We start from the raw sequence: 27429 nt of genomic DNA on the forward strand, positions 1-27429 counted from the left end.
AGAAAGATTGTACCAAGTATACTGAACATATATTTATGAGAGACATCAAATACAGGTCAGTCATTCATTTCTTTTAATTGTCACACTAAAACAGATGAAGATATATATATACGGTGTGTGTGTGTATATATATATATATATATATATATATATATATATATATATTGTTAGTCGTGGATTTGGTAGTCATGTCTCTTGTTAGTCGTGGATTTGGTAGTCATGTCTCTGGTGCTGGCAGCATGATATAAAGCTTCATGCTGGCATCTTTTCTTTAAGGATCACTGCACAATGCTAAAACGACAGTGAGAAGCATCCTAAAACTGCCGGTCAGAGCTCACAGGAAGGGGACTGTAGTTCAACTGACTCTCGGCAACACACTTAATGCTTTAGACATGCTCTGTGAACACCCTGAGAGAGTAATTGGGGTTTATTTTGCAGGGTCTTTACGCCTGGTAACCTTGATTAGTGCATAGGTCAACAGAGAGATTGAGTGCATACTAGATTTGGGGAAGGGCAGAGACCCATGAAGTCCATGACTGAATTATATGAGTCGATGACCCGTTTTGTTTCACTCTCATGGAGGTCATAGAATGCTATAATATCACAAATTATGAGTGATAAAGCAATTTCCAAAGCAATATTTTTAAAATATTTACAAGCCTTATTAGGGGCTAAAAAGCTGGTTGTTACCATACTTACAGTTTTCCATTTACAATGACATGGACAATTTCATTACCATAAATCAGGATTTTTTTTTTTTTTTTGTCCCTGTTCAAAATCTTAAATCTTTCTTACTTGGTTGTTCATTGTAGGGGTGTTGATCTATGGATTCATAAGTCTTGTTGAAAAAGATTTGAGAGGCTAATGATTAGACCCTTCCATGTGAGCTCAGATTGCAAACCTTGGGCAAGTCATAAATTTCAGTGGACAGTTGAGGGGATGAGGGATGGAAGTGTCATCAATAAGAGGAAAGGGTAGGGAGAAAGAGAGAGAAAGAGAAAGAGAGAGAGAGAGAGAGAGAGAGAGAGAGAGAGAGAGAGAGAGAGAGAGAGAGAGAGAAAGAGAGAGAGAGACTCATTCACCTGTCAGCTAGGCAGTGGTCACATAAACAAGCTGTTGAAAGGGGAATGGCTGCCCTTTCCAGCAAGAGTGTTTTATTGACTCATATTCAAATGAGCGACCTTTACGATATGAGCTATTTTTATTCCCAAAGGGAGAGAGAGAGAGAGAGAGAGAGAGAGAGAGAGAGATGCATACCCAACAGGGTAAAGAATGTGGCCTCAACACCATTGCTCTTTTTAAATGAACCAAAAAGTATCTACTACTTCATCATCTGTTAGGTTACAAACTGCTTTGAGAATGAAACAAAAAGCCAAGCAAAGGAAGAGCTTAATTTCTGTCAAATGTTGATATTGTTTGTGGCGCACTAAAATCGCTGATCCTCATACTTTAGAAATTTTGAAATGATATTTTTTGACATCCAAATAAAATATGATCTATTTCACGGGAACATTTTTGGTGGAAAAGTTTAATCATCTGCACTCAAGTTATAATCTGTAAATTCTTTGTGGGAAGTGGTTATTTTTATGGTGATTTAGAGGCCTGACTGGGTGAATGAGAACGAGAGCTTTGATATACAATAGAGACGAAGACTGCAGCTGTGCCTACTCATGGCCATAGCTCAGCTCAGAAGACAGTAGCACATGATTTAATTGAGGAAAGTGTCGCTTTGTTGCATTATTCCTAAAGGCCCCGTGGGCTTTTATTTCTCTGTAACAAATGTTAAATTGCTGATGTGTCGTAAAGTTTTTCCAATGCTGTATGGGAGTGTTTGGTGGCCTCTTGCCCACAGCGTACATAAATGAATATGAAAAACCCTTCCAGCTGGTGTTTGTTATGTTTTTATAAATAGCTTCCTTTTTTTTTTTTTTTTTTCCAGTTTTTGTGTTTGTGTTCATTTATTAAATTCATTGTTTGCATTCACCTCTGATGAAATAATCAGGTCATGTCTAATGTCAAGAAAACTGAAATTCTAGTTCGTGACAGAATAGAATTTCTGTCCTATAAAAAACATCATTGCATCAAATGAACTACCATGTGTTCAATTCAGGTCGAACCTTTCAGGATCAGTCTGACAAATGTGAAAAATTTGCTTATTGCCAAAAGTAGTTCAAAAGTAGTTCAAGTAACCCGCCTCCCTCCCCTTTTTAAAAATATATATTTTGTGTTTTACATTCCTTTGACACCCTGACAAGAAAAAAAAAACTGCCTACTGAGCAGTTTTCCTTTCTCACTGTGTCAGAAAGAAGTAAACAAATGTTGCAAGGTGTGCATTCATTAATCCAAAATAGACAGAAGTTAGTCTAGGACCAATGAGAGGAACAAGAAATTCTCCCTTTACTGAATTCAGATCCTATCCTCATTTTCTCATTTCATGAAAAAAAATGAGGGTTGATTATGTGAGAAAGTGATTTTTTTACTGTTCGTTTTCACACTGTCTGTTTAGTTCACTAAGCACTTTAGTGAACAAAACAGACAGAATACAATGTCCATTTAGTTCACTAAAATACCTTTTATTAAACTTATTGATTTAAGTTCACTGTTTTCTGTTGTCTCTGTAATCTAGGATTGAAGTCTGTCATTTACATTCCCCCTTCTGTATTTTGTCAGTCTTTGGAATAAAGGACATGAATGTCATTAGGCAATAAGGGGTACTGGAGTACTTAACACATTTCGTCACAAGTTAGTTCTTCCATAATGTCTAGTGACTCAATGACTGGCAGATAGTAGTGCTGTTTGGCAAGCAAGCTAACAACTTAATGGCTTGCAATAAAAACACACTATAATTTACAATCAAGCATTAATCTGTAAAAAGCTTGGAGAACTTTGCAAATTGATCGCAATGTCTATTTCAAAGTGCTAACGGTGAAGTCGAATATAGGCTACTTGCTGTTTTGGATGAATTGGCTGTTGAATGGATTTGTAATAAATTTTGGGATACACTTGAAGGGTTTAAGCTCATGTTTGTCTCATCATTTCTGAAATTACTTTTATACTATTTCTTGGGGGAAGTACATTAGGAAAAGAGACACATTAGATGACTGAATCCCCATTCAGCCCAGTACATATTGAGCTACGGATGAAACAGAGGGACAGTCTAAAACATATTAATAAATATATATTAAAGATGTATTTTGGCCTGGAGTAGCCCATTATTGTTTTTGGTTCACATTATCACGTTCGTTTTGCCTGTTTAGATGCCCCTCTCATAATAAACACGTTCACAAATTAAGTGAATACATTAGGGGGAAAAAACCCCCACTAAAGACATTACTTGCCACGAGTGCATGGCATATCGTCTATATTTAAATGAAAAACAAAATCTCAAATATGTCAGGTATCGGGTATCCAAGAGTGTAGGCACAGGAAAGAGTTAAGAGACAAGAAAAAAAAAGTATCTTTCACCAGCATGAAAATAAAATCTCAACATAAAATGGCAGAAAGGTCATGTAACTTGTAATTATTTTGCTACGGCACAGCCATGAAAGTAAGGTTACTCAAGAGCATGAAACTCCAATAACCATCACTCAGAAACTGCTTCTCCGTAGATGAGTCATTTATTTTCTTTTACCTCTATCCCAGATGTTAGAGAGACAGAGAGAGAGAAAAAGAGATAGAGACAGAGCAAGAGAGAGAGAGAGAGAGAGAGAGAGAGAGAGACAACAGCCCCAAACTATGGATCTTCTTGATCTTAAGCATTAATCATCCAGAGACAGCTTATTCTAATAGTTCAATGTGAGGAAAGTTCAGCTTAGGCGATGACCTGCCTAAAATACAATATATTTGCTTTAGATCACATCTGAAAACTGTTCACTAGTACACCAGAATATAACAATGTCCTTATGGAGATTTAATACTTGTATTATTACATTATATCAGTGCAGTCCGATAATACTCGTAATATGTTGGGAATATATGTAAACATGTCTATGTTATTTACATAATTGGCTTTCTTTGTTTTAATTGTCAGGACCTATGTTACAGGTATTAACATTGGAGGTACACTTGCAACGATTCTGTCAACATGAAGTTAAGAACCCGTAGTCTCATAAGACTACTACAGTGTGCATATCGTTCTCATACATTCCTGCGGTGCTCTCTCCATTCCATAACCCATGTGCTCATTTAGTGGCACATTCATGCACAAACAAAACATTTAGAAAAATGACATTATTTGCCCTGTCAGTTACATCATTATTGGAATTAATGACCGGTGCCCTGTGTTTGTGTTTTAGTGTGAGTGAATTGCAATGTTCCCATTAAGCTATGATAAATTAGCCACACACACAATGAGAGCCCAGTGCTCTCATTTCCACAGCAATAACAACGAAAAATAGAGACGGATACCTTCCACAACCATTTGCATCAACTACAACACCACAGAGAAACCGCAAAAAGTCGCAAGATTTGTCTTAGTGTGTCAGTAAATGCTACAAAACTCCTAATCTTCCACACACACGCCAGCCCCCTCCCCTCTCTTCACCCGCACTACCTTTCCCTATAAAGAGTGTCTTAAGCAGAGCTCAGAGATTTCATCTCCAAATGCCTTTCATATGGCAGAGAATCAGTCAATTATATTAGAGCAGTTGCTGAAGCTCCAGATTAAATGATTTAAGGGGGGAAAGAAGCAGACACTTTACCCCTCCCCTGCCGTCTCTGGCAAGGAGCTGGCCACAAACAGTGGCATGCGTCAAGGCTGATTGCAGTGGCGCTGGGGCAGATAAGTCAAAGGAACTATTATCCCTGAGTAAGCCACAGGCTCCAAATTACAACTTTAGCTCCTAAACCGCCTCAGAGTCTTACTTAAGAAAAAGCCTTGAGCTGTGTTTGAGAAATATTATGGTTAGGGGTGATGTAGTGACTGAGCAAGTAAGAGGAGGAGAAAAAGAAAGAAAAACAAACTAAGAGGGCAGAAAGAGAAAGGGAAGAAACACCGACAGAGAGAGATGAAGAACTGATGTATCGGGGTCCGTTGATCTGCCAGCATGACGGTACCTTTCTGTCTTTCATTAATGTCAACACTTTTCCCATCCCTGAAACAGAAGGTTATTTAGGGGCTTCTGATGGCCTTTGGTATGATCTGCACTTCAACAAGGACATCTTTGTATTCACCCTAAGCAAGCTCTGTAATGCTCCTATGATAATGAGGATCGATATGGATACTCTGGCAGGAGTCCAGAAACAAGTATTGATTTTACTCTTTATACTTCTAGACTATTAATGCCATAAAAAAAAAAAGAACATAAAAACTTGACATTTCACAAAGTTGCCAGATATAAGACTAAAACAAGCTGCGTTTAGAGCCAGGAGATGAGCTATTTGACTGTCAGAAAGACCACAGTAGATGATTTTAAGTGATTGAAAATGGATGGCATTATCCCTGTTCATTTATTTGTTTCCCTCTGTTTCTCTTACCCTTTTTTACTTTCATGCGTCTACAGTTTGCTCTCTGTGCCTTTTCTGTTCTGGTGCACTCATTATTTGTTGATGTTTCTCTATAGTTTCTCTCTTGTTCTGACTCCCTCTGTATCTCACTCTGTCTTCTTTGCTTTCATTCTTACTTACAAATATTGCCTCTGTTCGTGCAATCAACCGTGACCGCCGAGCTAAGATTTAACCAGGAGTTTTTTTGTTTGGTTGTTGGGTTTTTTTTTTCTTCGGCATGACAAAACAAACCCACCTGTAGCCCAGATTATTTTTGTCTTTTATCAGTGCTGTGATGGTGCCATTCATTTGCTTCACTGAGAGCTGTTTAGATCATCAGTAATCCCAGCCAAAGCACTTACCTTGCCCACATACTGGGGATCAGAGCCCATGTACTCCTCCAGCACAAAGAATTGGTTCCAAACCCAGCCCCTCTTAACCCTCTGGAACCCAGACCGCCCATTGTGCACTGCTGAAGACGGCCTTGCCAGGCCCCAGTCCCGCTCCTTACTTAGCCTGCTCTGTGGCTGTGGTGGTGAGTGGAGGGGAGAAAAGAAGCTCTCTTCAAACAGGAAGCACAGGAACAGCAGAAGACAGTTCCTCCTCAGCATTGGCAGTCTGTGACGTCGCCGTCCTCACAGTGAAGCCCAGAGATGAAAACCGTGAGATGGTGAGAGATGGTCCGTGTGCGCAGGGATCAGGAACGTGAGGCAAATGGAGGGGAAAGAATCAACAGGTGAGGAGGCGCCCTCCGCCTGGTGATCCTGCGCTCCTCTCACCTTATACAAAGCCTAGTCAACCAGGTACTGAAGTCATCCCTTAAAAAAGAAAGAAAGAGAGAATCTTAATTTTAATTCTATGTTTTTAGGTCAGCATTGTAAGTTAAATTGGTTGGCTCATACAAAGCTTCTAAAGACAGAACAATGCAGACACAGGCAGATATTTACGGAAAAAAAGAAGACAATATAATGTATGCTGCATTTAAGGGTATCAGTGAAGGATGAAACAATGTAACGGTAACTGGTGTATGTTACTGATGTATTTAACAATGTAACCGATTTGTCATGACTAAGGTTCCTCAATTACTATTCACTTCACTTTCAATGTTACACAAAACCACAATCGTGTTACGTGAAAAACTTCAAAGCAGCCTGGAAAGGCAAAAGATGCAGAATCGAAGCAAGGAATGGTACTAAAAAGCATAACTATTTCTTCACACTTAGCAGCGTCCATAAAATGTAACAGCAGAACAATTTTTTTTTTTTAATGAATATAAGATAAATGGACAACTCTCCTTGAAATAATAATAATTAAAAAGAAAAAGGTTAATGTATGCTCTCCGTTGTTAATCATTGTATAACACACATCCTATGGCAAGGAAATTCTCATTTTCACTGTTACAGAATGATGACAGGTTTTCCTTTAAATCAGGGCTAGTACTCCAGTGCTTAAACATGAGTCATAGCATGACACATTCTGTTTAAGAATGTCTCATGTCTCAAAAGGCAGTTGCATTCCGCACAACCAAATTTTTCAGGGGATTCCAAAAGGAATTTCACAGAACCTCACTAAAAATACTTCAGTGATAGTACATGCATCATTTTTATCAGAAGAGACTTAATTAAAGGGACTGGATCTGCCAATTCAATAGTAATTCAACTGATTTTTTTTTTAATCTACACTTTTCAGAGGTTTTTAATTATTCAAATGTAAGTAATAAGGTTAATGTTGTATCCAGGAGTTAAACTTGTCTCACTCTATTCTGATTTAATGTTAATCTATCATCCATCAAAATATTGTAACACACCGCAAAAAAACCCCCCAAAAAATCACATGAATGCTAGATACAAATTCAATGTTTTTTTTTTTGTTTGTTTTTTTCCCTCAGAATCGTATAGCTACTATAGGAGTCTCACATTGAAAAATGAAGAGGTTTTACTCAAGCACAAGACTACTTGAAGAAGAAGACCATTAATTGCCAAAGGAAAGAAAACAAAAGACAACATAAAACAAGGATTAGAAATGTACTAAATATTATATTAACTATGGATTTATTGGAAAACTTGGCCGACATGCATTTTGTGCTTGCGAAGTGTCAGTGAAAGCAACTAAGGAAGTACTTAGAGCACTAACAACATGCTAATCATAAAACTAATGTGTGCCTTTCACATCAGTAATGCCTGTTGCTTGTTAAGGTATTTTTTCTTTATTTTTTGTTTGTTTGTTTGTTTGCTTAACAGGTTTGACACAGACAAACAATGTACTTGACATATTAACATCAAGGTAGCCAAAACCACACAAAGGGATTTGTAATGTTTGAAAGCAAAGGCAACACTATTCATTCAGACCTTAGAGTATTAAGCAGGGATCGCCATGTTGAGTTGCAATGGAAAGCGAATTATATTGTTTAGATCATGGAATGTTACATAACATGTTTACATTCATTCTTGTATCATGAGCATTTCAAGGAAAATTTAATCAGCACTATGGCATTTTCGCAGTGGCTTCAAGCATAGTTCTTACCACCATGAACACAGAAGGACAGTAACACACCCACATATGTTGTGGAGTTTGTGGTTACCAGGGAGGGTGTCAAAAATCTCTCTGATATACAGCTACACTTCATTGGTGCACCTCATCACACAGCTCCTCACCTTGACTCCAGACTAGGACCATAACTTTAGCTTTTCCTGCTCAGCAAAGCAGTGACACACACATTAGAGAACAATTATTAAGATTAGCCTAGTTTTGTTGTTTGCTTGATTGTTTGTGCTTATTAAACCAATTCATCTCATATATGAATGTAGATGCCTGTTGTAGTCCAATTCTGCAATGACTGAATAAGGTGTTGTAACTTAAGAGGCTAGTGTGATCATAAGATCTTTCATTTATGTTCTTCTGCATTGGCACCCCAACGTTCGATGCCAGCATGAGAGAGAGAATTTGGGCTGGCAAGAAGACCAGTGATAGACACAACAGTAAATCTGTTCTCAACAGTTTTGTTCTGCATTCCCAGAGGCAGAAATGTCAGGAGCTAATCTTTAGATGCTTGTGATTTCATGGGTTTATTTTACATTAAACAGATATTAACTACTGTTTTCTTATTTTCTGTGTTATTGTTGTTGTTGTTGTTCTTATTGGTGGTGTTGGTGATTTTATTTTCAAATACGTGGTGTATTTTCCAGTATTATATTTTGTAAACAGAAGAAAATCTCTTTCTGATCCCTGCCCACTCTGAGGCAGTGGTGAGAATAAAGTGGTGAGACTACAAAACCATGTTGTTTTATTTAGTTGATTTGTCACCCAGGCCATACCATATTCACTTGTTTGTCTTTATTTTGTCTGTATTGTAGTGGCAGTTATACCATGCCACTTCATTTCTTTGCCCTGAATTATAAATTTTAATTTCAATATTTATTTTAGATTTTGAATAAAATAATTTAATCAGTAACAGAAATAATAAGTAACATGTCCCCTGTGTAATGCATATGTCCATTTTCTTTACTTAGTATTAAGCAGCTAAACAAAAAACTACCCTAGTGCAGAAAGTCCAGGGAGAAAATCATTATTATTACTATCCCAACCCCTGTAACCTAATGACTTAGGAGAACAAAAAATTCATTATCACATTGTATCAGACTTTTAAAACTCACTTTCACTAGAAGAATACGACACTTTGAATTCATCTAGCTGCATTTTCAGTCATTAACCATTACAGAATCTAGAGCACAATTAAAGAATTAATTGATTCTATCTGGGTATTAAGTGACTAAGGTCCTTATAGTAACATCTCCAAAAGAAGTATGGAAGATTCCTTGGTGACCATGGCAACATCATGATTTAATCAGGCAGCCCCATTTTCCCTACTGCACCTAACCTTCTTGAAAACAGAGTGATGAATAGAAGCCATTACTTGTCCGACTGCCTTCACCATCATTCAGTTTCCTTTAATAAGAGGCGTAGCTGATTGTTCTCCTCAAAACAAAAATACAAAAATGTGTTATATACACAATAAACACTGAAATATGACTTTATTTAAGTACAATGGGCAATAAACAAGTGGATGTGGGAGACAATGAATCGCACTCTCTCTATTAAAAAAAAAAAAAAAAAAAAAAATCATAAAAGCATGAATTCAGCAAAAGCAGTACTGGCATATACCACTGGGAATCTGGCCTAGTGAAAAGCTTTCTTATATAGCTATGTTTGCCTTCTTGCTTCACAGTGGAGACTCGTAGTTTAGAGATGTTTGTTGTGCAATGTAGAGGTACGGTACAAGAAGATAATTTGCACATAAAAGTGCCGCACATTATATTAAATCTTCTCTGCTTAGTTACAGACACATTCTTTTTACATTATAATAATGCATATTTTTGTTCCTCAATGTGCAGTTAGACCTTGTGTTTCTTAGACAGAGCCCGGTAGCAATACTTCTTTGATCAATTTCATATTAGCTTCCCAACTCTGAGCTTCTCTTCCCATAAATGCTGCAATCTGCAAACCTGTAAATTCATTCAGGTGATAACTAATATTGCTCAGATATGCCCCGCTGCTTTTCATTCCTCCTGTTTGTCCATTGCCTGAGGGACTGGCCACAGGCTTTGTATCTACAGGTCATGTGTGCTTTTTAAACAGCCCTTTGCTGAGCCCTTCCTGCCAGAGAGCAGCACTAACCTTGATAATATTCAGGCACAGATTGTGCAACCCCACTCGAAATCTTCCAATACCCACAATAGCTCTGGAGCTGCTGGCACACTCAGAGTGGCCCAAAGAGACCGAGACAAACCAGCACTAATAAACGCTGCCAGGAACTTGATACCCCTACCCAGGAAAGCTTCAACAGGAAGCTGAGTTGACTTCTGCTCCCCAGAGAACCTCGACTGAAGTGTTCCTCTTTGAAAGTGCCAGGCAATATCAAAGAAAAAGCCTGATTCAGGTTTAATTGCAAAAAGGCATGCTGGGCCCTCTGAATGCCTTTTCAGGTTATGTCAGAGAGGAGCACTGGGTGTATATTTGCGTTTGAGTATGAGCTAAAAAATCATGTACGTGCATTGCTTTATTGAAGTACTTTGGTAATCTGGATCAGATTGGATGTTTAAGATTATTTTAATGTATTTTTAATTAAGATATAATGTTTAATATAACATACTCTGTTTCATTTAACAACTTTTCTACACACTCAAAACCAGTGGGAAACGTGCACAATTTAGCCAAACTGTGATACTCATGTTTGTTGAATCCAAGCTATGATATCATAGGAGAAGATTTCTGTAACACTGATCAGCAATACAGACTGTATGTGATTATTATCTTTTCACTTGTTTTGGTTTATTTTTTCAAGTGTCTAGTTTTGAAGTGATGCTAGTTCAGTTAGATTTATATATTACAGCTCAACCCCCCCCCCCCCCCCCCCAAAAAAAAAAGCCAAACATTTCCATCGTGATAAACTCCAAATGAGAATGATGAAAACGAGAGCTTGTTGCTACGGAGACCAGACAGATCATATTTGCTGAAGCCATCTTGTGAGGGGTTACCTCGGCAGTACTGAGGCTAACCTTTCTTGGCCACGGATGTGGAATTAAACTCATTCAAACAGTGTCATGCCTGTAAAAATGCAGATCTCACCAGTTACTTCAGTCTTAATCTGGCCAGATTATAAAGTTTTCACGATCATATTCAGTCCATTCAAGGAATTGCTCTGGTTCTCCATCACTGTTCTATTATTTAGGTCTTTATTATTTATTTATTTATTTATTTATTTATCTATCTATTTATTTATTTATCTTAATTCACTTCCTCTAAGCTCGGTTTCTAAAGTGAACGTAGTCACATTCATGTCTGTTAGCTGTTAGGACTGTCTAAGAATCAACAGAATCTTAGTACTCCAGACACATCTGTACATTTAGCTCTATCTAGGGCTCAATGATTGATCCTGTTAGGCAATTAAGGGATTGGATTAAACAAAGTTCAGCAGAGACCAGCAGTTCGTCTGGACTTCCATTTGATGATTTACATTTAATTAGTGACAAAGGAGCATAGCAAAAGATTGGCAGTTTGAAAGACACTGCTACAGACAGAGAGAGTGATCCATTCTAAGGGCTTGATTCTCATCAAAGTAAGACTCAACCTACCTTGTTCAAGGTCATTTTCAGATGCAAAAAAAAAAAAAAATTATGAAATGTTGAAGACTTTATTTGGTTAAAGAAGAGTGCCATATTGTACTTTGGTGGGACAGAATTGTATTATTCATGAAAATGCATCAGAATTTTAGTAATTCCAGATATAAACTGTGCATGTTCCTGTCTCTGTCTCATCATGTGGGCCCTCCAATTTACACTGTCTGTGTGAAATAAATAGTTTATCCTTTCAACAAGATTAGAGCTTGAGTTTAGTTCCATTTCAATTGGTCTGAGTGAGACTTTGGGCTTTTCCACCCTTAAATTATTCACCTAAGTTTTCTGGGCAGATAATCATTTTGTTTTAAGCTACGGGCAAATAAGCATTGATTTAGTCCACACTAACTCAATAAAATAGCTAATATTTTGTATTAAAGGATATATTATTTAATCTAAGTCAAGGTTCGTTTGCTTAAGGTCAACGCCTACAGTTTAGCACTGGATTGGGCCATGTAGTATTTTTCTTTTCCAGTCTTTTCATATTCAGTCCAATTGTGGTATGGTTATGAGTTACATAATAATGTAAGACATCTCCTCAGTAATTTCATTAGCAGTCCTGTCGTTGACATCATTGTCTTTGTTTAATTTCATTGACTCAGAACATGCGTTCACAGGAGATTGCTTTATCAAGGTTATGCAGCATACTCTGTTTCATTTATCTCTGCAGTCACAGCTTAAAAGTCAAAACTAATCATCCAAGTTCCCCCACCCCCTACCCTCGCGCCCTGTCGGGACGAGCCGTCACCGGGCGGGTCAACCAAGCGATCGCACGGGTCACCCTTTATCCCGCTGCAGTGTAATGGGAGATGACTTTTCCTACAGTTCCTGGAGAGTTGAAGTGTTCCGATGGTCTGTTTCGGGAAAGCTCTGCGCTGCATTACTGATGAGATGGGTTCATTAGCATGTGTCAGAACTAACGTTTGGAGCTGCGACCCGCACGTCTGCTTCAGATAGCGTGAAAAAAAAAAAGGGGCTGACAGCGCTATCCGATCGTTGTGCCAGCATTGCCAAAGTGTTGTCCAAGCATTCCTAGCTCCCCCTCCCTAACCATCAGTGAGCATATGGCTCAACGAGCTGCCTGCTCCAATTAAGAATGGGGGAAAGGAGACTCCCCAAGAAGGTTATTAGTTGTCAACGCTGTCGTAAACGTGATTAACAGATAAACAGAAGCTGGAGCGGTAAAGGCAGACGAAGAAAAATGGCACTCATCTGGAAGAGGATTTTACTTTTTGGTGTTATTTCTTATTTTATGATAGATGTGTGAGCAGTGGATATTGTAATTGTAACAAGAGCAGAGGTGGAATGTGTGTGCATGTGTGTGCACGGATGTGTTTATGCGTGTATGTGTGTGTGCTTGTGTGTTTGCCTGTGTGTGTGTGTGTGTGTGTGTGTGTGTGTGTGTGTGTGTGTGTTTTGCAAGATGACATAGCATTTCAGTTTCCAGAGAAGCCAAAGCAGCTGTTAAAAGGGAAGATCATCCTAGTTGACAATTTGGCCCATGTTGATAATTGCCTTCCTGCAATTTCATTGCTGACACATTTTAGTATGTATTATTGAATTAATTTGTTGCAAGTTGTTAACATTTTTAAACCTAGTAAGTACCTTAATGTGTAATTTTCTTGACAACGTTTGCTTGAAAAACATTTGAGGCACTGAAAAAAAAAAAAAAAAAGTTCATGTAAAGGTTATGATGAACCCATATGTCACTGACGCAGAATTACCCTTTAATGATTTCTTACATTTTACAGAGCACAGCTCTGCATTCCATTTAATGAATTTCTGGTCATCCATATCATTTTTACAAATCTTGAATGACTTTTAGAAAATGTTCAAATATAACTTTAAAACTAAATCAATGTCCCAAGAGCTGCTGATTGTGTGAGACGTTAAAAATCCCAGTGTTAGAAGGTCAAGGAAGTGATTTTTTCCGCTTTCTGAAACTACATCTTCTATTCTCATTCAGACAAATACATTACAAACTCTTTAGTGTAGACCATATCCATACTTCTAAGGTCTCCACACACATTCAGAGTGAAAGACTGACTGGAAATATTTGCTCATCTCATGAAGAGACTGAAAAAGAATGGATTTCTTATACAGTGTCTATGTATGTACCACTGAAAAGTACTTAAATCAATACATCTTAGGATCAGTACTTTGATGGAGTCCTTTCTTGTACAGTGTCTGTAGACATTCTTTCCTGGGTGTACATAATGTTGATGTCTATCTAATATCTAAAGGTAAGATAAATTGTGTATTGTGCTAACAACAATCTATCTGCATTTACAGTCCGTCTCTGAAGGTGTGCTGACAACACAACGCATGGTAATTCAAATGTGCTAAACACTGGAGACACTGAAATTAGACGGTGCAGTCTGCTGTCAGACAAAGAGACAACACATCTATACATCTAAGCAGAAAAAAAAACCCTTTGTTACTGCACTAGTGAGACAAAAGCTCTGCCTGGGAACCGAGATATGCGGAGGAGGAAAAAGAAAAATGCGGAGACAGAGTAAAACAAAGAAATGTGTCCATTCAACACAGAATGGTGAGAAGAATATTATCTGAGGTGAACTAACATTGAAACTGGAATGAAAATAAATTAACAGGTCATCAAGAGGAGGTTCATAGGTATACCAAGATTTTCAAAGTTGTTGTAGCACAATAGGTTCCTGGTTCCCGCACAGTTTAAAGCATGCAGGGTAGCAAGTAGTTGATGGAACAGTACGCCAGCTGACAAAAGCCATGGAGTATTAACGATACAATCAAAAGAGTACCAACTTGACAATTACCTCCCACCCCCAGCCCACCCATTTCCCGGGTTTTATTTTGTAGGCACCTCTGAATCACACTATGCCATCTGATTAAAAAAGAAAAAAAAATGTTAATACAAGATGAACAATGTGGTTAGCTACATGAGTAATGCTGTTGTTTGGATGTGCATGCTGATTTACTATTTACAGTCTGTCATGAGATGGATTGGTTTGATGGATGTACTGAACAATGTATTAAGTGACGATATTGTTAGAAAACAGAAAAAAAAAAAAAGACAAATTATAAAATAACTTTATGTCTTTGGATCTTACTGGCTGTGAAGCTGAATATTCTTTTTTTTTTTTTAATGCATACACAGTGGTTGTCATGCTAACTTATTGTTTTAAATAGAGAGCTTCAAAAACTGTGAACTGTATAATGGATTTAACTCACACACACACAAAATTTAATTAGTTCGATAATTCTGAGGCACCCTAGAGCGATCAGGAAGCAGGCACAGTAGGAATTGTCTGCAAGTGGGTTAAACGCACTGTTTGTTTATTCTCTCTGTTTGTGTCGAGCTACGGTCGACAGTGAGCTGGTAGATAAACAATGTAGAATCAGGTGTTTGGAGCACATAGATTTCCATGGATCAGTTCACCACAAAGTTTCAAGAATATTAATAAAAACCTTTCTCTTCCCATGAACGGTAGTGGCATGTCGAACTACTGCCTGAAGCATCTCAGTGTCAACCATTCAGCTGTAGAGAAGAATACGAAAATGCACTCCCTTCCCCTCCTACAAGCAGGTCAAGCCTCTGGACCTCAGCTGATGAAAGGATCGAGGGGAAAAGTTGGTCTCCAGTGCATGAAAGAACACATGCCCCAGAGAGTTTACTGCGGACTGGATTAAATGTCATTCAAGTCCATCAGTACTCGGGCAGTTTAATCTCTAAGTGTCTTGAGGACTTCATGTCATAGCAGGGACTTTTTTTTTACTCTCATCTGTACAGTCTAAGTACAAGACTAAAAAAGAAGCGAGATTGAAAAATGATAGAAACTGTCATTTATTAAAAATATGGAAGTATATTGAGGTCTCTTTTACATCTTTACAACACAAAGTGGTTATCCGTGTCATTCTCTGCCATCAGCTGCTCTCCGTCCTACTGAACATGAGAAGAGCTCAGCAGGAAGATGCATGAACTCTCCTTTACCCCCTCAAGACACGACAGGCTTTTAACATGCAGACAGAAATGGCCGGAGGCAAAGAGAAGAGAAAAGGAGATAAGAGAGGAAAGAGAGGGAACACACTGACTCAGCAACAACCCCGTGGGAGCACAGTGGGGTCCACCGTAAAACAAGACACCATGATGCAACTGACATAGTGCAAATGAAACTTTGGGCTTAATAAAAAATTATGTGGCAGCTCCAAGAAAAAAAAAAAAACAAAAAAAAACAACAACAAAAAAAAACTGAGAGGACTTGAATTATGTTATGCTATGTTCTGTCATGCAATGTAATTTTGTGTCATTTTGTTTTGTGATGTGATGTGTTGTGTTGTGTTGTGATGTGATGTGATGTGATGTGATGTGATGTGATGTGTTGTGTTGTGTTGTGTTGTGTTGTGTTGTGTTGTGTTGTGTTGTGTTGTGCTGTGATGTGATGGGATGTGTTGCGATGTGATGCGATGCGTTGTGATGTGTTGTGCTGTGATGTGATGTGATGTGATGTGTTGTGTTGTGTTGTGTTGTGATGTGTTGTGATGTGATGTGTTGTGTTGTGTTGTGTTGTGTTGTGTTGTGTTGTGTTGTGATGTGATGTGTTGTGGTGTGGTGTGGTCTGGTGTGATGTGATGTGTTGTGTTGTGTTGTGATGTGTTGTGATGTGATGTGTTGTGTTGTGTTGTGTTGTTTTGTGTTGTGTTGTGTTGTGTTGTGTTGTGATGTGTTGTGATGTGATGTGTTGTGTTGTGATGTGTTGTGGTGTGGTGTGGTCTGGTGTGATGTGATGTGATGTGATGTATTGTGTTGTGATGTGATGTGATGTGATGTGTTGTGATGTGATGTGTTGTGACGTGTCGTGTCGTGTCGTGATGTGTTGTGTTGTGTTGTGTTGTGTTGTGCTGTGCTGTGCTGTGCTGTGCTGTGCTGTGCTGTGTTGTGTTGTGTTGTGCTGTGCTGTGTTGTGTTGTGTTGTGTTGTGATGTGATGTGTTGTGATGTGGTGTGGTGTGGTGTGGTGTGGTCTGGTGTGATGTGATGTGATGTGATGTGATGTGATGTGATGTATTGTGTTGTGATGTGTTGTGACGTGACGTGTCGTGTCGTGTCGTGTCGTGTCGTGCTGTGTTGTGTTGTGTTGTGTTGTGTTGTGTTGTGTTGTGTTGTGATGTGATGTGATGTGATGTGTTGTGTTGTGTTGTGTTGTATTGTGATGTGATGATCTGATCTCATTGTTCAAATACTGTTTGAACACAAAAAAGGTGTGCATGATATATAGATCGAGAGAGAGAGAGAGAGAGAGAGAGAGAGAGAGAGACTGTAATTCAGAGCTGTCAGACTTTAGTCAGAAAGAATGGGCGGAAACAGCAGAGCTGAATCTTCAGGGGCCTTGCAGCTAATATTTTGCTTACAGAGAAGCCTATTCATTTCTTTTTGGACATAATCTAGAGAGCATTAGAACTCATAATGAGGAGCTTTGCATGGTTTAGTATAAGGTCGGTTGCCTTCTGTTTGATTTGATTTCAAATGTATTGCTAACTCAGGCTCCTGTCTACTGTAATGTAGGTGCATTACTAGTGTATCCTAAGTGTTATTGCATGCATCTGTTTATTTGATGTCAGGTACGATGCTAGTGCAGTTTTTTGATGTTGTTGTTGTTTTTTTGTTTTTTCCCTCTTAGCCCAGTTTTAATTAATTAATCAACAAAAACATAGCTAGCTACACGGCAAGTAACAATGCAAAAGTAACTCGTTACATTGAAGCTAATTCGTGACTGATGTCATCTCTGAGATATGGTTTTAATGGGTCACTCATGAGTTCTACCCAAACAGATAACACATGACTTCTTTGGCTAAAATAAATGAATATGCTGCCTGGGAAAACAAAACAATATAGTGTGTATCAATGCTACCTTGCTACTTCATGAATAAATGATTTCGGAAATAACAATGCCACAACCTGTGTGTAGTTAAACAGTGGTTTAATGAATAGTTTCACCACTTCTGGCGACATTATTGCCAATCTAAGGGTCTCTGATGCATTACAACATCAGGCTTCTATTTTGGATACAGGCAGCTGTATTTTCAGTGCAGACCTCTATCTGGTATATTGTGTGTTGCTAACATAGACTTGTATAAGTGAACTTCTAAGCCCCAGCTGTTGCATTTCGTGTATAATGAGAACAGGGGCAAGAGAAGAGGAAGCTAATCACAAAGCAAGAGGTTAATGATAGACTTTCAACAGCACTGGTTTCACGAAGGGAGTCATTACTCGGAAAAAGCTGAACTGCTGAATCTTGAGTAATAAAGTAAGTAAAGTAAATAAGGACAAAGGCAAGCTTTACAATGGACAAGTACACTTTGTATCTATGCGATAATGGCCATGGGAAGAGCTGAATTAATACTGAGGAAGAGAGCATTCTCTGGTGTAGTTACTCAACATTGCTTAATATTTATCATTGTCTCATTAAATACGATTCACATGAGTTGACCAGAATATAGGCAATTTTAATGAAGAAGAGCACAGGCTAAGTTAACACATTTAATTAAACATGACAAATGTGTTAATGACATATCTACACTTGTTTGCATCTGTCAAATCTAAGCTCTATCACTTGTGAATGCTCATTTAAACCTGTTAAAATTCCTCATTATTATCCTTTAAATATCTATCTATCTGTTTGTGTTCCTCTGCAGTGCATGATTCCGACTTACACCTCAACACGTTGTCACACTGTTTATTTATTTATTTATTTTTGACTTGTAAAACATCCCTTTAGTAGCAAGAAGGAGCTAAAGTCTTTTACTTGAATAAATCAAGAGCATATCTAATTCCTCTGTTTACTTTATTTGTGTCCTGCTAAGTGAGGAGCTTCATTAGACCATTTAAAAGGCACTAGTCCCACCATGCTCTCCCACTAGGACTTGCTCAGAGTAAACGATGATAATGTCAATTTGCAATGCTTTAGTTAATGGAAATACACTTGTGCATATCATTGTCTTCTCTTTATGCTTCTTTTGAAGACTTATTGCCACAAACAGAAATGTTGAGAAAGAATACAGGAACTTATATTTGTTCAGTTAAATGATAGCAGTGTGTATTTGAGCTCTCTCTAGCACACACTTGCAATACTCAAGTGTGTCTTTACGAAGACAGTGAAAATGTCTTGCTACTTTTCCAATTTTGATGAAGAACCGATTGTTCTTGAGAATTCACACAACATTGTCCTTTAAAGGGAAAAACAAACAAAAAAAAAAAAAATGCTGTGTTAACATGTAACTTGACAACTATCTCCCTGTTGAACTTAAATGATACCACTATTTCTGTGCAAGTGCTCACTGAACACTTTAGCGGAAAAGATAGATGAAGTGAATCAATACTAAAAACTAAATTTAACCTCTGTCAGTCTGACAGATGATCCCAGAGAGGCATGCTCGAGTCATAGTGAGTCACTCTATGACTGCAAAATCAATCCACTCTGTGCCTCTCATGGTTTTATTTTGGACCAGTGAACGAATTGGAAGATGTTTGTGGCAATGAGTTGCCACAGCGACCTGTCTCGATAAATCACACTTGGTGGAATAGCACTTGAAAACCCCCAACCCACCACCTCAAAAGTGTACACACCCACCCACACACACACACCATCCTTCCCCATCAAAGCCATCACCCATTATGCCTGTTGTCCTTTGTTAATTGTTTCTAGTGAAACGCATTTATTTGCCTTGCGTGAAGGACAGATATTCCAAATTGTTATGATGGCTATTATTGGGGTGGTGATATTGACTGTTCACTGAGCTTGTCCTTTTTTTTCTCTTTGGTTAATTGAGCACTGGGAATTGTTAACACATGAAGCTTCGATGAACAAGTCACTTTGTTTTGAGATTTGGAACCAGTGTAGCAGATGGACTTATATAGCTGGATATAGAATGGGGGAAAAGACAGATTGCTGTCTCAAAAAAAAAGCCATAATCCGTTTACTGATATTTAAATTACACGGTCTTTTCTGTTGAAATACCTATATGGTAAGATGATCCGGAACTAGGAGGTCTTAATCTGAACCTGTATTCATCCAATGTGCAGATGCATCGTGGATTTGTATCAGCACAATAAAATGCATGTATGGAGATTTCTGTCATGTTTCTAAAATGTAAACAAAATACGAGATGTTCTCTGTTCATAGATGTGTGACCTGTCATCACTAAAGAACTGAATAGTGTGTTACAATAGGCCTTTAAAATACAGTTTTCAGTAGAACCCTATCTAATTTGCATGATCAGCTTTCAAAAAACGATCTCTCCTCCTGGCAGCAGCGACAGACTTGCTTATTGAGTGGAGACGAGAGAGCTGATTGAATTGTGCTTTTGGGCCTCGTAAGTAAATGAAGGTGGTGAGGTCTTGATTTTGGGAGCATTTAGAGTTGTTTTCGGCAGGACTTGCTGGAGTGTCACATGCGGCTTTGGAGCTTTAAAAAAAAAAAAAGGAAGGAAGGAAGAATGACATCTTCATTCTCCTCGCAAATTTCTACTTGCAGCCACTGGTGCCTCCTGATACTGCAGAGATTGCCATTTACAGGTCTGTGGCACGTAACAGGTGTGCTTCTCTGCATCCTGCTGAGGCATTAAACACTTTAATGCATAGACTTCCAGTCTGTGTGTGTGTGTGTGTGTGTGTGTGTGTGTGTGTGTGTGCACGTGTGCCTGCATGCATACACCCATATAACAGACTCAGAATTGTTTCCTGTACTCTGTAGCCTTGAAGTGCACAACTAACTTTGTTGATGATGCTAAAAAGTTTCTTTTTAGGTTTTGTTTAGCATTTTATTGCTATTTAGGGAGGAACGGAAGGAGTGGGGGGGGGGGGGGGGGGGGGTTGTATGGTTAGGGAGAGAGAAACATTGACTCTCTTTGTTAGTGTATAATGGGAAGAGGGGGAGGTTTGGTTCCTTCACTATTTAATTATCTGACACAGTCTTCAAATCATGTGTGTGCTCCTCCTAGAATACAGCCATGGTTAATTAACTACTTTTGTTACTGTAGAGCCTCTGCTGTAGATAGAGGTAGACAGACATGGAGAGAAAGAAGCATGGAGGTGGAGTGTGGGACAAATGAAACAAATTAGCCTTGCTAGTGTGTGTGCAGTCTACTGACAAACAACTCTCCACTCATGAATATGAAAACCCCCTGAGTTTTTTTCCCCCGTGTCGATTCTGTTGTTGTTGTCCAATCTGAAGGTGACTGATTTATTTATTTTTTTTCAGTATGTGCCCATACCATTACTTCACGAGAATGCAAACAACAAAAATAAATATTTGCTCAGTAACGAGAGTTTAACACACAAGAATACTTGACTGTCAGTGCGGGGGGTTTCAAAAGAGTTAAGATGTATCGTGTCCATTTTGTCTCTATGTTTGTCTTTGCCATTGTCAGGGTGCGTTCGTCCTCTCCCCTTCTGGGCTGCGTAGTCTGCAGCCTCAGCGCCATCACATTAATTATGCTGTACGGCTTATCTGATGCTCTCTCAGTAGTGTTTACTGACTGTCATTCTTACTGAGCGTGAACAAAATCAGTTTGCAAAGATTGTCCCACCCGTTAAAACCATATATACATATTCTACTCTGAGTGTTTAAGTTGTACTGTTTCCTTTGGCATAAAAGAATATTAGTCTCTTTAGCTGGGCAAGATTCATTGGCACATTTTTCTATTACAGCTGTAATCTAAATGCAAATGTGGTTTCCCTCCCCTCACCCTCATACCCTCCTGATTTCTGGGTGCTGCTCCCGGCATTTGATATGAAATATACGTACGTGTTTTTCCACCTCCTCTTGCTGTATGTGTTGATTGACCTGAGACAGTTCATTGAGTTGATGTGAGGTAAAATGTGCAATGAAGCATGTGGATCTCAGAACATGACAAACTGACTGAGGATAAGTTTAAAATATGAAAATGGAGACAGAACATTCTGCAGATTTTTCGACTTAAAGAAAAATAATTCATTAGAGCAATCTATATGAGATATTCTCTTGACATGATTGTGTGTGTGTGTGTGTGTGTGTGTGTGTGTGTGTGTGTGTGTGTGTGTGTGTGCATGTGACGGCCTCTGCTCTGTATTTTGTCTTGAGTGTGGTTGCAGGTTGAGTGTTGGAGTGAAAGGGCCGTCCTTGTTGATGCCAGACACCTTGGAGTTCTATTCCCAGGTGTATAAAGTCAAATGAGATCTGTTTTGTTTCGTTTTGTTTGGTTTGGTTTGGTTTGTGTTTCTCTCTTCCTCAGGCCATCAGTATTTGTTTCCTTGGGATTTTGGTTGCTGCCCCACACTTCTCTACCACATATCCATACCTTGCTTACACCACTGATATTGTTGACTACCATTCCTACAGTTAATTTATGGGCTGTGTTCTTTCCTTTTATAATAAATCCACCTTTTTCTAAATTTGATCTATGTGTGGTCTGCCCTCCTTTTGTCACCTCTTTTGAGCTGGGTCATGACATGAACGTGCCAGATCAGGTGTTAGGAACAACAGAGAGCCAACAGAGATCTGGCAGAATGTACAGGTCATGAAAACAGCATCAGCACATTGATCCAGGATCATTACACAACTACAGTGCTGTTCACACCAATACTAAGAAACACAGACTGCACAATTCACATCATTCACTTTGTGTCTCTTAGCCTCTCACTGCCTTATACTGTGGTGAGGGAGTTGCTTTATACTGTCTTCCTGTCGATTTTGACAGCTAGATCTTGCACTGAGCCATGGAAGAACAAATAGTCAGCATGCAGCAATCGGCCTGCTGATTCTGATGTGGATGGGAGACAGTGAAAAGGCTTCATTATTTCCATTCCCTCTTCTGCCTTGACCATCAATCTGTCCTAACACAAGCGTTAGAGTGAATGACACATGGAACTGCCTCACGCTCACTCTCTTTTAGACACAGTAACCCCACCTCAATCCCTCTCTAACATCTCATCCACCCACAACTAGTGTCAATACATCCATAATGCTCCTGCTGAAGGTTCTTTTCCAGCTGCGTGTGTGGGAAAGGCGGGAGGCACTGGGGAGAGGGTGGGGGGCTGTGTGGAGTGGTGGTCTTTGATACGCGTAGTGGTGGTCCTCAAGAAATAATCTCTGTTCAGCACACTTTTTTTTTTTTCTCTCGGAGAGAGGGCAGGGTTTATAAATAGAATCATGGAGCCTCTGAGTCAGTCTTATGGGAAATCTCCCTTTACATTAAATTTTGCTACATTCTTGAAAAAAAATTGGAGAACTCTTTTTTTTTTTCAGTCATAAAAATTCCTTAAGAGCTATTGACATTTTTCTTTAATGCTCTAAACATGTAGTACTCCTGTAAATAGACATATTATTTTTGATCCACTAAACTGCCGTGATGTTTGAACTTGAACTGCTTCTTAAATTCCAGTACCATGGACAGCACTATGTGGAATTTGGACCCTAAAATTAGCCAATATTTCTCCGATTTATAATTTATGGCAGATTTACAGTATTTAGAAGCCTGATCGTTTCAGCAGAGTCATTATGGTATTCTAATGTAGGCAACCACTGAACTGGGGAACCAAGGCTTCAGATGATATACACAGAGATGGAACTATTTTTCAGGTTAAATTACATCTATGGCGTCATTGTTCAGACCTTAATTAAAAGCAATTTCTGTCTCCGATCTGTCATTTCAGTTTTGAGGTTGTGGGCAGACTAAGTGAATCACCATTGTCTGTCTCTCCTTCCTATTCTGTCTCTTAGCTGCTGGATGACATGTCAGCAGGTGGGTGAGAAATCGACTTTGTGTGGGTGAGACAGGATGAGACAATAATTATTATGATTGTGACCACATTTGATCATGGTCATTCAGCTTTTATGACACAAGACAGGTCGGCCAATTGTCATTTCATTCCATCTGATATACTGGTTGGACAATTCAGTTGAAGATAAACCAAAAGCTCAAGGAATGAACATAATACAGCATGACTGGTCTACCGACTCACCGTCATAGAAAATAATAACATACACCATTTATGTGTAAAAAAAACAAACAAAAAACCCAAAATAAAACAAACAAACCTAAAAAAAAAAAAAGAACAGCCTTTTTCCCCCCTCTATTAACTGTTGATATTTAATTTGACTCTTTTTTCTGTCATCATAAAAAATCATATTTTTTTCTTTCAGAAGTATCTACTGGTGTGGTGAAAGGCATTCTTGGCCATTGATTAAAGGTGAAAGACCGGGGGACCTGACAGTGGTCAGTGCTATAGCGTGTGGACTTCGAAGAGAATTCACTTAAACTTTTCCAGCAGGACAAGGTTAAGACCACAGGGGAGAATGACCAAAGGCATGAATGTGTGCCCAGTGAACTGAACAGATTTTCAGTGTCTTGTCTTCAAACAGAATTAAATATACTAAACACCGCAAGGTTATGTGAAGGACTGCCTTGGTAGTTGTTCCTCACCCATTGTAATCAGGCATTGTATTGTTTGTTTGTTAACTTGTTTGTGGTTTATTGGAATTTCATTTTCATCAGGGAGAGGTGTCAGATTTGTCAGAAGCATACAGATGATTGAATGACATTCACAACACAGACATGGATGAAGTGACACAAAGCATTAACCAAAATGGCATAAGGAATCCCAAACACTATCCAACTATGGTATATGTCCACCAGATAAAATTTGGTTTGTCATCATCAATCACACAGATTTCTGTGAATAAATACAGCAAAGTGCACTGGTGATGATTTCATTACTAAAAGTAAACTGATAGAGAATTGGAGACATATTGGCTGGACGTCTATTGCCTTCTTATATTTTGTTATGCTATTTATTTTGTTTTTAGCTGGAAGAAATTCAGTATAAGGCATAAACTCCAGCAATAATTATAGAATGCAGCATATCTGAGAGGGCCCAATAAGCATTCTGAATAAATAATGAGGAATTTTTAACTCAGAGAAAGGTCTAATTAATTATTGAAAGCTATAAATGGATTTACCATTTCGCATCAAATGAATTATAGCTTAAGATTACACAGAATGGGTATCAGGAAGAAAGAAGTGGAGAGAGAGAGAGAGAGAGAGAGAGAGAGAGAGAGAGAGAGAGAAAGAGAATGTTTACTGTAAATATGATGGTAAGGAAGTTCATTAAAACTGAAGCTTTTGAATCTCCCAACAATGTAAAATTGCACCATTATCTGTGTATGCTTGCTTGTGTCTCATATCAAAGCACTAGGCCCAAGTTCAGTTTGCGGATTTATTTGAAAACATGTTGGTGAAAACAAATTTGTAATCAGTTAAGCACTGAAAGCATTGATTAGCAGCAGTAGCATGACCACAGCTCTGCTCACAGTGTGTGAGCACGATTCTGTGCTCATCTATACCAGTAACATGCGCTCCTACATGCAAACCGACGACAATTTAATTAAACCACAGAGAAACCACAATGAATCGCCACATGTGTAAGGGTGCTTTTTTGATCGCATACATCAAATAATGGGTTCTAATGCTGCAAAGAATAATGGAAACTCAAACAGAAGAAAATAGACCTTCAGTTTAGATATATAGGGGCAAAATGCATTAGCGTAAGACATATTTTGTATACAGGTAATTTTTGCTTTAGGTCTTTAAATTTATAGATAACCTCACTGTGAAGTTTGTGGAAAATTAATTAAACAGTGCTATGTTTTATGCTTCAGTGCATGTACATAGTGAAATGTTGGAGTTCCTGTACACAAAATCCTGCATTTGTGCTGCGGTTTTCCATGTGGAACCTACTTTTATGTGCAGAAGAAGGGAGGGACCTGATGACCTCCGTTGAAGCGTGGCATTAATAAATCATCCTCTTCAAGGATGAATCCGGACAGACTAACAAAACATGTTGGGTGGATGTGTCAGCTGATGATAAGGATACTCTCTCTGCCTGTATGTGGTGATATGTCACTGGAGATTTGTCGCCAATGCAGCATGACAGCCAAGGAACAGTAAAATGAATGCCACACACATGCGCAAACACACACACACACACACTTATGTCTGTTGCCTGCTTGTATCGATTAGCCTTAACTTCCGCAAGCGCCAGTCCAGCTTTTCCAGTTCAGACCAGTTAAGAAGGTTATGATGTGAGAGCAGAGGTAAGGGCAGAGACAGTGGCCATATACAACAGATCCACTACTACTGTCCAACATAGTTCATTTAGCACTTTCACATATATTGTGTATTGACTTGTAAGTAGATAGTTAAAGTGTCACATTTTGGAAACAGTGAAAATTTATAAGAAAATTCTCATGTCTCCTCACAGTGTGTGACGTTTTGAGTGGATAGGTTGACTCTTTGAAACTTCTATCCTCATTACAGCACTGGAAACTAACATATTGTCTTAAATGTGCTCTTACTCGAGAGATATTCAGGTCAGCTTAAAATACAAGCCAAAAAACTCACTTGGTAAAGAAGAGAAATGGAGAGAGAACATGTCAACTGTTTTAATTAAAACACTGGTTGTGCCTACACTGTATGAGGGTCCTTAACTGCTAACTGAGTTTAGTCATGGAGAGAGAGAGTAAGATGAATGGATCCTGTGGCCGTGGTTTGTTTTTGTCTGCTCTCTCTTTATCTTGTCCTTATTAAATATCTTATCTACAAGTCTAATGAGACCAATGGCTTTGCTTAAGTATCCAAATCTGCCCCGCTTTCTTCCACTTATCCTTCCTCAACCCGTCCTATCTTTCATCTTGTGAACTTGGATAATTTACTCAATTATCTATTTATTGATCTGCTTGCTTTTTTGTTTGAGTGTCTGTGGTAATGAGCATATAGAGAGGGAGAATTGGACCATAAGCACAATGAGCCTACAAAAAGGAATTTCTATCTCGTTTTCACTTAACTGCTCTATGCATAAAGTTTACTGACATTTGGCTTTGCAAGATGCTAATGTTAGGGGAAAAAAACCCAAAAAACTCACACACACACACACACACACATTAATCACTAACCCATGAGCTATAACACCTCTGAACTCACATTTACGAATGGTTTGTCACTGCATGAGCTGTTGCAAAAAAGGACTCTGGTTGCATTACTGTGATCGTGTCCTTGATTTTTTTTGCACTGTGGGAAAAACACCTTAGTCCCTGATTGTATTAAAGAGTAGATTTTGCCAACTCAGTGAACCCCAAATGTGGCTGACCTTGTTTTTTTTTCTGAGCGTTGAGTGTGCTGGGTGAATCAGCCATTTTTGTCTGCTTGCACACTTTAGACAGGGAAGCATCAGGGGTGTTCAGAGTGAACCTACTCAGTCAGGAAACAGCATCTCTTTCATAAGCCCCTGGCTCATTTCATTCATCACCTAATGGCACTAGCCTGACTCTCCCTGAGTTCGCTTATGACCTCACTACCATTTTCTTCATCTCCACTTCTCTCTCCTTTCTTTTAATGCGGTCTTTAATTTTGTGCTTGTACCTTGCCATGAAATAGCAAATATTTCTCCTGTGCTTTATAGGTTATTAGTCACACTGAGACTCATTAGTGGATGGAGGAGGAAGCAGCAGAAAGGGAGAGAGAGAGAGGGAGAGAGAGACTGAGTAATGATATGCTGCAAAATGCGTGTGGATCATAGTGTAATGCTGGACTTGAACTCTTGGTTGCTATGTCAGACATGAAATGAGGTGAGCTCTGTGAGTGAAAGAGACTTGACTCAATAGATTATGAACACTACTCATGTTTTTTGAATTTCAGTCTGACATATCACAATGGCACAGTAATCCAGTAAAAGCATGACACATTATTCAACGCCGTACACG

General features: G+C 38.7%; 1 protein-coding gene across 1 annotated transcript in view; it reads right to left on the bottom strand.

Annotated features, from left to right (window-relative positions):
• LOC115811338 (cadherin-12-like) overlaps window positions 1-27429 on the bottom strand; it is an 89891-nt gene that overhangs the window by 43489 nt on the left and 18973 nt on the right. Inside the window, exon 2 of the mRNA XM_030773495.1 lies at window positions 5847-6302. Within this exon, the coding sequence (XP_030629355.1) occupies window positions 5847-6095 (249 nt within the window). The 5' untranslated portion in view covers window positions 6096-6302. The remainder of the gene's footprint in view (window positions 1-5846; window positions 6303-27429) is intronic.

This window comes from Chanos chanos, chromosome 5 (assembly GCF_902362185.1).
Source record: "Chanos chanos chromosome 5, fChaCha1.1, whole genome shotgun sequence".
NCBI lineage: Eukaryota > Metazoa > Chordata > Actinopteri > Gonorynchiformes > Chanidae > Chanos > Chanos chanos.